This window comes from Lithobates pipiens, unplaced genomic scaffold (assembly GCF_037356315.1).
Source record: "Lithobates pipiens isolate NorthernLeopardFrog02 unplaced genomic scaffold, aLitPip1_a1.2 Scaffold_28, whole genome shotgun sequence".
Classification (NCBI taxonomy): Eukaryota; Metazoa; Chordata; class Amphibia; order Anura; family Ranidae; genus Lithobates; species Lithobates pipiens.
In genome coordinates this window covers 16,657,584-16,669,735 of record NW_027507789.1, presented here as the reverse complement: position 1 = coordinate 16,669,735, position 12,152 = coordinate 16,657,584, and the positions used below count along the sequence as shown (strand labels likewise).

The 12,152-nt window shown below is 45.9% G+C and overlaps 1 protein-coding gene across 1 annotated transcript; it reads left to right on the top strand.

The window, feature by feature from the left end:
* Positions 1–2,610: 2,610 nt before the first annotated feature.
* Positions 2,611–8,865, top strand: CRTAP (cartilage associated protein). The gene is made up of 2 exons (XM_077458782.1): positions 2,611–2,805; positions 7,492–8,865. Exon 2 carries the CDS (start codon positions 7,518–7,520, stop codon positions 8,733–8,735), a length of 1,218 nt encoding a protein of 405 aa, XP_077314908.1. The 5' UTR covers positions 2,611–2,805; positions 7,492–7,517; the 3' UTR covers positions 8,736–8,865.
* The last annotated feature ends 3,287 nt before the right edge of the window (positions 8,866–12,152 follow it).

Sequence of the window (12,152 nt, the reverse complement as noted above, 5' to 3'; positions counted from 1 at the left end):
AAAGTTGGGCGAACAGTCCGCCCGTGTGTATGCGGCCTAAGACCCCTTTCACATTGGGGCGCTTTGCAGGCGCTACCGCACTAAAAATAGCACCTGCAAAGCTCCCTAAAACAGCCGCTGATGTGTCTCCAGTGTGAAACCCCCGAGGACTTTCACACTGGAGCGGTGCGCTGGCAGGACGGTAAAAAAAGTCCAGCTAGCAGCTTCTTTGGAGCGGTGTGTATACCGCTCCTTCACTGCTTCTGCCCATTGAACTCAATGGGCAGCGCGGCTATACCGCTGGCAATACGACGGTAAAGTGCTGCTAAAAATAGCGGCGCTTTACCGCAGACGCTGCCCCCACCCCGGTGTGAAAGGGGCCAAACACACCTCTGGGGGCTTCACAGAACAGCTGTATTTATACTAAGATTAAATTACACACAGGTGGACTCTATTTACTAATTAGGTGGCGTCAGTTCTGCTAGATTTTAGTTAGGGGTATCAGAGTAAGGCCCCATACACACTATTAGATTTTCTGCAGATTTTTGTCTCCAGATTTACCAAAACCATGTAGTCGAGGGGCCTGCCTGATTCCATACAAATTGAAGATCTTATGCACTGTACACACGGTCGGATATTCCGACCACAAAATCCGTCAGATTTGTTCTGACGGATTTTGTCCGAAACTGGTGTTGCATACACACGGTCGGACAAAGTTGTCCAGAATGAGGTGACGTACAACACGTACGTCCGAACTATAAAGAGGCCAGTAGCCAATAGCTTTCATCTCGTAATTTATTCTGAGCATGCGTGGCACTTTATCCATCGGAATTCTCTAAAAATGATCGGAAAAAGTCTGATCTGATTTTTTTGTCGGAAAATTTTAGATCCTGCTCTCAAATTTTTTCCGTCGGAATTTCCGATGGAAAAAGTCTCAGATAGAGCCCACACACGATCGGATTTTCCGACAATATAATCCAATTGGACCTTTTCCGTCTGAATTTCCGACGGAAATGTATACAGGGCAATATGCCACGTAAACACAAGTGGAATGTCCGACGGAAAAAGTCAGGCGGAAGCTTTTCATCGTATATTCCGATCGTGTGTGGGGCCTCATCTGACTTTTTTTTTCAAAAATTCTGACGGACCTAGAAATAGAACATGTTCTAAATTTTTCCGACGGAAGCAATTCCTATCGTAGCCGCCATTCAAGGTAAGGGAAACAGGCAGTGGAGCCTTGCGGCTTCACTGCCCTTTTCCTACTGCGCATGCGCGAGTCGCACAGCGCTTTGTGAATGGGGCGCGCTGTGTTGTGGGGCACGCAGTTCCCAGAACACAGCTCGCCCCATTCCCCAGAAGACAAGGGGAGGAGGAGAAGACAGAAGATTACCGCGGAATAGGAAAAGGCAGATTAGGACGATCTGCCTAGCAACAGCCATTTCTGGCAAGTGAAAATTTTTAATTTTTTTTTTTTTGCAGCCTTTTTATGCATTTTTTTTTTTTTTTAGGGTGGACCTCCCCTTTAAGGCGGAGTTCCATCCAAAAATGGATTTAGGAATCCCCCCCCCCCCTCCGGTGTCACATTTGGAACCTTTCAGGGGGGGAGCGGGAAGCAGATACCTGTATAATCCAGGTATCTGCTCCCACTACCGGGCAGTATCCGCGGCTATCTACACCATGTCTGGCCCCTCCCCCCCCTGCTGTCTTCTGAGAGACACACAGGTCCCAGAAGACAGCAGGGACCAGTGAGATAGCGCAGAGCGAGTCGCGCATGCGCAGCAGGGAACCAGGCTGTGAAGCCACAAGGCTTCACTTCCTGATTCCCTTGCCGAAGATGGTGGCGCCTTCACTTGGAGCCGAGGGACAGATTGGGTTCGGGTGCCGACATCGCGGGCGCCCTGAGCAGCTAAGTGTCTTTATATTAAAAGTCAGCAGCTACAATATTTGTAGCTGCTGACTTTTAATTTTTATTTTTTTTGGCGGAACTCCGCTTTAAGGGGGCTTTAGGGGGGCTGAATACAAATGCCCCCCACACTTCACATATTTATTTGTAAAAAAATTGAAAACCATTTATCATTTTCCTTGCACTTCACAAATATGTGCCTCTTTGTGTTGGTCTATCACATAAAATCCTAATAAAATACATTCAGGTCTTTGGTTGTAACACGACAAAAAGTAGAAAATTTCAAGGGGTATGAATACTTTTTCAAGGCCCTGTCCATGTTTGCATCTGCTAAACGGCAGCGCGGTTCTCTGCGTGTCAGGAAAGTGTGCGATTTTGCGTGCACTCTCAGTAATGTGATCCCAGCCTTAGACTTGCTACCGATTGCCACCCCCCCCCAGTGGCCGCCCCTAGTATTAGCCACCTAGAGCCCCCTCCTCCGCCTGTGTACACGGTGACCCCATCGCATCCCAGAGACTCTCCAGGATCTCACAAGGAATCAGAAATCTTTGGAACATCTTCCCTCCTGCTCTCTATTCATTGTGTGGTGAAAACTTGCAGACAAATAAAGTTATTTTAAGTTTGGAAAAGTTTCCCCCTTTTTTTTTTTTCCAGCCCAGTCTCTCGGAATTCCATTCCCAAATCTCCGCCTGCAGCAACAGGCAGATCCTTTCATAGACTTCCTGTGAGTGCGGCTCCCCCTCCCCTCCCTGGCCTGCTACGTGGTATAGAGAGAGGAGCAGATCCTTCACTTGTGGCCCCCGATTCCCAGGAACCTCACACTCCGTGTCCCCGGGGGGGAAAAGGACCAGCGGGGGGACCATCCAGGACTGGCCATGGAGTAAAAACTTCATGGAACGCCTCTGAACTTTAATATTTAGACCGTAAGTTCTTTATTTTTATTACTTTCAATGAGATGTTGCATTCATGATTTTGTAACAACGTTTTGGTTTTGGGGGGTTCAAATCGCATGACAAGTCGCAACCTATGGTAGCGGTCGAATCAGTGCTACTCCGACTCCATCGGATTAGCACCAAATTTGAAAGCAGTTCCTACTTTTGTTTTTTTTTGCAAGTTCCCCGGTGCAACTTGCATTGATATCTATGCAGGAAGTCGCACAGGTGTCTTCCAAGTGGCTTTGAAATCCTGCTTCAAGTGAAGTCGCATGGTTTCGAAGCTGCATTTGGTGTGACCGAAGGCTTACTAACCTTACTTATTGGAGCCCCCCTTCATCACACTGGTGCGACTTGTCATGCGATTTGATCGGTGCGACTTGTCATGCCATTTGATCATTGCGACTTGTCATGCCATTTGATCGTTGCGAATCGCACGACAAGTCGCACCCTGTCTAAGCGCCCAAATTGGTGCAACTTTAACCGCCACCAAAGCCGCACCGATTTTGTAAGTATTCTTGCACTACTTTTTGCAAGTTCCGGTGCGATTTGCATAGACAGTCGCACAGATGCCTTCCAAGTCGTAAGTGAAGTTGCACTTCCATGAGGCTTGGAAAGGGAAGTCGCACAGTTTCAAAGCTGTGTTCGGTGTGACTGAAGCCTTACTAACATTATTTATTTAAAGAAGAACCCCCCCCCCCCCCACCCGGTCACACCAGGGGCGACTTGTCATGCCATTTCATCACTGCGACTTGTCATGCCATTTAATATTTGCGACTTGTCATGCGATTTTAAACGATCAAATGGCATGACAAGTTGCACCCTGTGGAAGCAGCCAAATTGGTGTAACTCCAGCTCCATCGGAGCGGCACCGATTTTGTAAGTAGTTCTTGCACCACTTTTTGCAGATTTCGGTGCGATTTGCCTAGGCATCTGTGCATGAAGTCGCACAGATGTCTTCCAAGTCATAAGTGAAGTTGTATTTCATGCGGCTTGGAAAGGGAAATCACACAAGTTCAAAGCTGTGTTCAGTGTGACTGAAGGCTTACTAACATTACTTATTGGAGCCGACCCCTTCCCCCCGGTCACACTGGTGCGACCTGTCATGCGATTTTTAACGTTGCAACTTTTCATGCCATTTGATCATTGCGACTTGTCATGCCATTTGTTCGTTTTGAATCGCATGACAAGTCGCACCCTGTGGAAGCCGCCAAATTGGTGCAACTCCAACGCCATCGGAGCCGCACCGATTTTGTTAGTATTCTTGCACTATTTTTTGCAAGTTCCAGTGCGATTTGCATAGACATCAGTGCATGAAGTCACACAGATGTCTCCAAGTCGTTAGTGAAGTTGCACTTCAGTGCGGCTTAGAAAGGGAAGTCGCACAATTTCAAAGCTGTGTTCGGTGTGACTGAAGGCTTACTAACATCACTTATTGGAGCCCCCCGGTCACACCGGTGCAACTTGGCATGTGATTTGACAATTTCCAGTCGCATGACCAGCGCACCCCATTTTTTATTATTATTATTATGAGTTACGTTCCATTCATTATTACGGATAAATTCGTATTTGTTATGTTCACTAACAGCCAAATTTTGAAAGGAAGTTCCAATACCTATAATTTAATAGTTAGTAATAGTTAAGTTATTATCCATTGGTTATTATTTAAGATTTTCAAATTTTCGGGTTTTTGAATTTGCAGATTTTCGCTCTTTTAAATTTTCATATTTTCGTAATTTGGAATTTCCAGATTTTCAGAAAAATTCTGATATTTCCGCATTAACAAATTTGTCTAAATTCGTTAAAAAAATTATTCGGAATTAAACAAATTACACATCTACAAGAAAAGGACTACTTTTGGAGACCTGAATATGACAGACCAGGTAGCTGGATGTAAGACCCCTTTTTATACTGGAGGTGTTTTTTTCAGGCACTACAACGCTAAAAATAGCGCCTGAAAAAAGCCTCAGCTGCAAACCCGATGTGCTGGCAGGGAGTCACAAAAAGTCCTGCCAGCAGCTGCTTTGCAGCGGTGTAGGAGCGGCACGCCTGCACATTGAAAACAACACCACTCCTGGCCATTAAAAAACAATGGGGCAGCACCGCTGCAGCTGCGTTTTGCGGGCAGATTTAACCCCTTATCAGCCACTAGCGAGGGGTTAAAAATCTCCCTGCTAGCGGCCTAATAGCGCCGCTAAAACTACGGTAAAGCGGCACTAAAAATAGCATCGCTTTACCGCTGCCGCCCAGGGCGGCTCAGTGTCAAAGGGGTCTTAATGGACCTGTTTACATCCAGCTACCCATAGAGCCAACAAAAGTGCACCCCCGTCCGCTGTGTGGTGTATAGACAAATTTTGACAAATGCGGAAATATCCAAATTAACGAAAACCCTGGTTAACAAAAATTTCTAAATATTTGAAAATTCATAAATTTGCAAACCTGAAAAATTAAAAAATCGTAAACATTTAACTAACTAATAATAACTATTACTAACTATTAAATTATAAGTATTGGAACTTCCTTTCAAATTTGGTTGAACGTGACCAATACGAATTTATCCGAAGTTATGAATTATTCCAACTAACGAATGCTACAGCTAAACGAATGGATCAGAATGAATTATTAATAATAAAGATTTTATTATTACTAATTTGTTCTGTTCCATCTGTCTAGATGCGGCATTCGTTAGTTGGAATAATTCATAACTTTGGATAAATTCGCATTCGTTACGTTCACTTACGGCCAAATTTTGAAAGGAAGTTCCAATACTTATAACTTAATAGTTAGTAATTATTAGTTAGATATTCTTTTTGAATTTTCGGATTTTCTTTCTTATTTTCAAATTTACAGTTTACAAATTGCGATCATAACGAATGACCTGAAAAAAACGAAAAAAAAAAAAAACGAATGAAACGACAACAAACACATTTTTCGGCTGTGCACATGTCTGGTGGTGTGTGTGGACACAAACTGAACAGGTACCGATGTCCGAACACTGACATCTGCCCCATTCACCTTCAGTTCAGTAGGGAATGCGATCACGGATCCCCTGCTGAGCGGAGCAGCTTTGTTTGGAAGAACCGGAATGCTGGAAAGGCAGCGGAGGGGAATTGGCATATTACACCAATGGAATGCTTTTATTGCCACTGTCACCACTCACCATGATGTCTGCTCAACAAAATGCCATTCAACTGCAATTAGGATTTCTAAGTGTTTAGACAGGTGGTTAGGAGGTGATACGCCTCCTCGCCACCAGCCAACTACTCTCTGAAGAGCAATCCTAATGCAGCATAAGTTCCTTTAAATCAGGGGTCTCCAAACCTTCCAAGCAAAGGACCAGTTTAATGTCCTTCAGGCTTTAGGGGGGCCCGGACTGTGGCCAGTGGGAGTAGAAAATATTCCCCAGCATCAGTGAGAGGAAACCATGGCCTGTCATTGGTGTCAGTGGGAGGAATGGGGCCCCATCTTTGGTGCCAGTGGGAGGAATGGGGCCCCATCTTTGGTGTCAGTGGGAGGAATGGTGCCCCATCTTTGGTGCCAGTGGGAGGAATGGGGCCCCATCTTTGGTGCCAGTGGGAGGAATGGGGCCCCATCTTTGGTGTCAGTGGGAGGAATGGTGCCCCATCTTTGGTGCCAGTGGGAGGAATGGTGCCCCATCTTTGGTGCCAGTGGGAGGAATGGGGCCCCATCTTTGGTGCCAGTGGGAGGAATGGGGCCCCATCTTTGGTGCCAGTGGGAGGAATGGTGCCCCATCTTTGGTGTCAGTGGGAGGAATGGTGCCCCATCTTTGGTGTCAGTGGGAGGAATGGTGCCCCATCTTTGATGTCAGTGGGAGGAATGGTGCCCTGACTTTGGTGTCAGTGGGAGGAATGGTGCTCCCTCTTTGGTGTCAGAGGGAGGAATGGTTATCAGCAGTCACTTCTGGTTCATGTGTATAATGTATATATTCTGGGAGTGTCTGGTACAGATGTCACATCTGGTGTGCAGTGTGGAGCAGCAGGAAGGTGAGCAAAGTCCGGACGGGAGCGGAGCAACTAGCAGATGTGGTGTGCAACATTAGAACAAAGGTGCGTGGGTGGCGGAAGAGAGAGGACTGAGCGGCAGAGGATCAGCAGAGTTGGGGGACCAGAGCAGATGAAACTAGTAAGTTTACACGTAGTGCGCAGTGTGGGAGCAAAATAGCAGAAGGTGAGTGAGGACCAAAGAGAGAGGAGGATCAGAAAATCAGAGGATCAGCAGAGCTTGGGGGTTACTACTGAGTGGGGGATCAGCAGAGTTGGGGGTTTACTATTGAACAAGGGATCTGTTGAACGAGGGTACCAATGAGCTGAGATTCTGTTAAACAGGGGTACTAATAGGCGGAGGATCTGCGGAGTTGGGGTAGTACTGGGCCAAAAATCAACACACGCAGGGCATTTGCCAAGCTTCATTAAACCTTCAAAAAGAAACATGGAAGCATCACAGAAGCATCAAAAACACATTTAAAAAAAAAATAATGTTGAAGCAGTAGGCGCTTTAGTGCGTGGTAAAGTAAGTGTAACTGAGCCTTTAGGAGGCAGGGATGAACCAAGGAAGGCAAAACATATCCAGGTTTAACTTCAGCTTTAAATGTGTTTTTTATGTATATATACAGCAAATAAAAGCTCCTGACACCTACCTGTTCTTCTTCTCATCCAGCACCTTGAATTTGAGTTGGTACCACCATGGCCTGCTGGATTTGCCGCGTCTCCCTTCTTCTCCTCGCCCTCTCAGTCAACGCTCAGTATGAACATTACAGCTTCAGAAGTTACCCCCGAGATGAACTGATGCCCCTCGAGTCGGCCTATAAATACGGGCTGGACCAATACACAGGAGAGAAGTGGCCAGAGAGCGTCCATTACCTTGAGATAAGCTTAAGGCTGTACCGCCTCCTGAGGGATAGTGAGGCCTTCTGTAATCTAAACTGCAGTACAGCCCGGATAGATGACAACCCTCCACCGCAGGGCCTGGAAAATGGGAATCAGTCCCAAGGTCGATTTAATGACTTCCCCGAACTCAGGGTGTTTGGAGATGTTCTGATGAGATCCCAATGCCTGAAACGTTGTAAGCAGGGTCTCCCCGCCTTCCGTCAGTCTCAGCCCAGCAGAGAGACTATACTGGAGTTCCAGGTCCGTGAGCCCTACAAATATCTGCAATATGCCTACTTCAAGACCGATAACTTACCCAAAGCGGTTGCAGCAGCCCATACCTACCTCTTGTTGCACCCTGACGATGAGATGATGAAGAGGAACATGGCCTATTATAAGAGTATGCCAGACTCCGAGAACCACATCAAAGATCTGGAGACCAAGAACTACGAGAACTTTTTCATCAGAGCTGTGAGGGCCTACAATGGAGAGAACTGGAGAACCTCCATCTCCGATATGGAGCTTGCCTTACCCGACTTCTATAAGGCCTTCCAGGAATGCACAGCGGCCTGTGAAGGTTCTAGAGAGATCAAAGACTTCAAGGACTTCTATCCATCGGTGGCTGACCACTACATTGAAGTTCTGAGATGCAAAATGAAATGTGAGAGTGACCTCACCCCTGTCATTGGAGGGTACGTGGTAGAGAAATTTGTGGCCACCATGTACCACTATCTGCAATTTGCCTACTACAAGCTCAATGACGTTCGGAATTCCGCCCCTTGCGCAGCAAGCTATCTACTCTTTGACCCAGATGATGACGTCATGAAGCAGAACATGGTCTACTACCAATACCACAAGGAGAAATGGGGCCTTTCAGAGTCGAACTTCATGCCCCGTCCTGAGGCCACCCTGTTCTATAACATCACAACCAAACAAAGAGAGATGTACCAGTTCGCCATGCAGAACCTGGTAGATGACGATGAGGGAGATGTGGTGGAATACCTTGATGAACTTTTGGATGGAAGTGATTTCTAAAAAAAAAAAATGTATTGTGCTATTTTTTTTTTTTGGTACTGGACATGCATGAAGTCTATGACTGTCTATGGGTTGGTGTCACCAGTTTTGTTTTTTGTTTTTTTTTTTTCAATAAAAGGTCCAAGAATCATGGTGTATATTTGATGAGTAGCTGGATTTTAGATATCTGCATAAAAAAAATAAAAATAAATACGGCTGCCTCCTGAAAGGTGAAGAGATCACACCCCCCCCATGCTCGTTGGAAACCATCATTTTAGAATTAATCTGCAGCATCACCTGTGGATGAAGCTTGGTATTGCAGGTTCAGACATGACATTCAGAGGGTCCAACAATACTGTATAGAAGGGATGATTTATTAAAACTGTCTTAGATGATTCTGATGAGATCACCCCCATGCTCCCTGGAAACCATAATTTCAGATTTCAACTGTAGCGTCATCTGTGGAAATTTGTATTGCAAGTTCAGACATGACATTCAGAGGGATCCAACAATATAGAGGGGTTGATTTACTAAAACCGGAGAGTGCAAAATCTGGTGCAGCTCTGCATGGTAGCCAATCGGCTTCCAACTTCAGCTTCTTCAATTAAGCTTTGACCAAAAAAAATAATGGAAGCCGATTGGTTCCTATGCACAGTTGCACCAGATTTTGCACTCTCCAGTTATAGTAAATCAACCTCATAGTGTCTCAGATACAGGGTGGGGGTGCAAGCAGAAGTATTTCTTAGCAGCCAATTAGAAATCATTCCTTAACTGATCCAAGTGCATAAACTGGACTCTGGTTGCTTGATGTGGGAAAGGAGAGCCATGCAGGATCTGATTCTAGTGCCCTTTACAGCAATCAGGCAAAGGTTAGGCCATGTAGGGGTCACCTAGGGGGGCGATAATGAGTTGTACACAGTCTACTAACTTTTTGGCAAATCTTGGAGTTGATGAGCCCCTTTTCATCCATGTCCTGTGTAGAAAAAGCATATAAATGTGTTGAATTTCACATGAGCTCAGCTACTCTGCCATGTCACCAAGAAGGTCGCAGCCAATTCTAGCTTGTCCAAGGACAGATATTTATCTCATTGCTTATTTTGGTGAGAGATCTTCTAATGCCATATATTGCTACCCTTACAACAAGGCCAGATTCAGATGAGTGTTCTACACACACAGCTCACTGCTCTGCACTCCCTCTGTGTCTGGAGGACTACCAGTGCCCAACGTCCAATCCATACCATTCAAGCCCAGGGATGGGGAGTTGGTGGTTCTATCAATCCAAAGAGAAGCCATCAAAGTGTGTTGTCTCTCATGTACAGAAGGGGATATGGAATATGTAGGAGGGTGTACATGTACAGCAGTGTATATAATGTCCATAAAGAGGTATTCTCATTCCAAAACCATGGACATTAACATGGAGTTGCCCAAACGTTTGCGGCACAACACCCTCCACCACTACTCTGGGAAGGCTTTCCACAAGATGCTGGATGAAAAGACCTGGCTCACCATCAGAATTCCAATTCATACCAAAGATGTTCAATAGGGGTGAGGTTAGGGCTCGTTGAAGGCCATTAGAGTTCCTTCACACCAACCTGGTGAAACCATGTCTTTATGGAGCTGGCTTTGTGTAGAGGGGAAACGCGCTGTGTATAATGTGCAATAGGTCTTCATGATGGCTATCTCTGCTTCCCTGTAGAAACATGTGGTAGTTGGAGCAGCCAGGTGACTTACGCAAGTTCTCAAATTACTGCTTTTCCTTTTTTTTTCTTTTTAAAAGGAATGCACTTCAAAGGAAAGGAAACCCCTCTCTATGCTAAAGGCAGCTCACTCTTTAGGCACAGGAGAAGACCAAAACCCTCATCATGTACCACAGGGTTCTCTCAGCTATGGGCCACATCCAGCCCACTACAAGATTTTATCTGGCCCACAACAACTGTCTGTGACAACACCCTGACTGGCTGGCTGGCAGTGGAGCTGTTGGTCTGTGTATCTTAACATGGTGACCGGTGCATATAACACCAGCCAGCGGCTGGTGGGGGGGCACTTTTGGGCACCCCTGAATGTATGGTGGCACACTGATGGATGTGCGGACTCTGCTGGGCCCCCCTGAATGTATGATGGCACAGTGATGGGTGAGAGGAGGATTTCTGTTGGGCACTCCTGAATGTATGGTGGCACAGTGATAAATGTGAGGAGGACTTCGGGCACCCCTGAATGTATGGTGGCACACTGGGTGTGAGGACTCTGCTGGGCACCCCTGAATGTATGTTGGCACAATGATGGGTGTGAGGAGGACTTCTGCTGAGCACCCCTGAATGTATGATGGCACACTGATGGGGTTGAGGACTCTGCTAAGCACCCCTGAATGTATGGTGGCACAGTGATAAGCGTGAGGAAGACTCTTCTGGGCACACGCGAATATAAAGGGGGACTCTATTGGGTACTCCTGGATGTAGGGGGGGGGACTCTGCTGGGCACCCCTAATGTATTGGACCACTGTGATAGGCACTCTTAAAAGTAAGAGAAGAGGGGACTCTGGAGTGCACACATGGATGTAAGGGGGAACTCTGATGGCACTCCTGAATATAAGGGGGACTCAACTGGTCCCTGCTGAATGTATGTCAGGCTCTGTTGGGCATTCCTGAATGTAAAGAGGATTTTGCTGGCATGCCTGAATATAAGGGGGGACACCACTGGGCACACCTGGATGTAAGGGGGAATTCTGCTGACATTCTGCTGGGTTCTCCTAGATGTAAGGTGGACTCTACTGGGCACACATTAATAGTAAGCGGGGGGGGGGGGGGCTGTTAAGCACTTCTGGGTGTAAGTAGGGACTCTGATGGGCACTTCTCAAGGTTAGGGGGGAGTATGATGGGCATTCCAGAATGTATGGGGTCTGGGAATGGTTATAAAAAAATATTTCTTTCAGCTCACGAGTATTTGTAAAATAGACAATGTGACGCCCATACTAAAACATTTGAAGACCCCTGATATAACAAAACATCACAACTTGAATATTAATTTAGGACACATTGAGATCACTCAATTCACAACATCTGTTTATTATATTATACCAGAATACAATTCCATCAAATTCCTGCTACAAAGGTTTCAGATGTCAGGAAAATGAAAAAATATTCAATGTAACAGATTCCATGACAGGGAGAATTTCTGGACCTATTTTATCCGGTAATTGCACATTCATTGGGGATTGCACCTCACTGCACTCCAACGCACATCTGCTATGCAATGCATTGCATCTCAGCATGGTGTGCTGTGTCTTCCATTGCACTACAATAGAATGAAAACAGCATGTTGGGGTTTTCTTTGTGCAGCTTGTGCTCTTTATGAATCCTTTTTTCAAATAAAATACATCAGCAATCAATAATAAAGTAGGAATAGTACATACGGTATAAAAAATAGACCTGCCCATGTGAT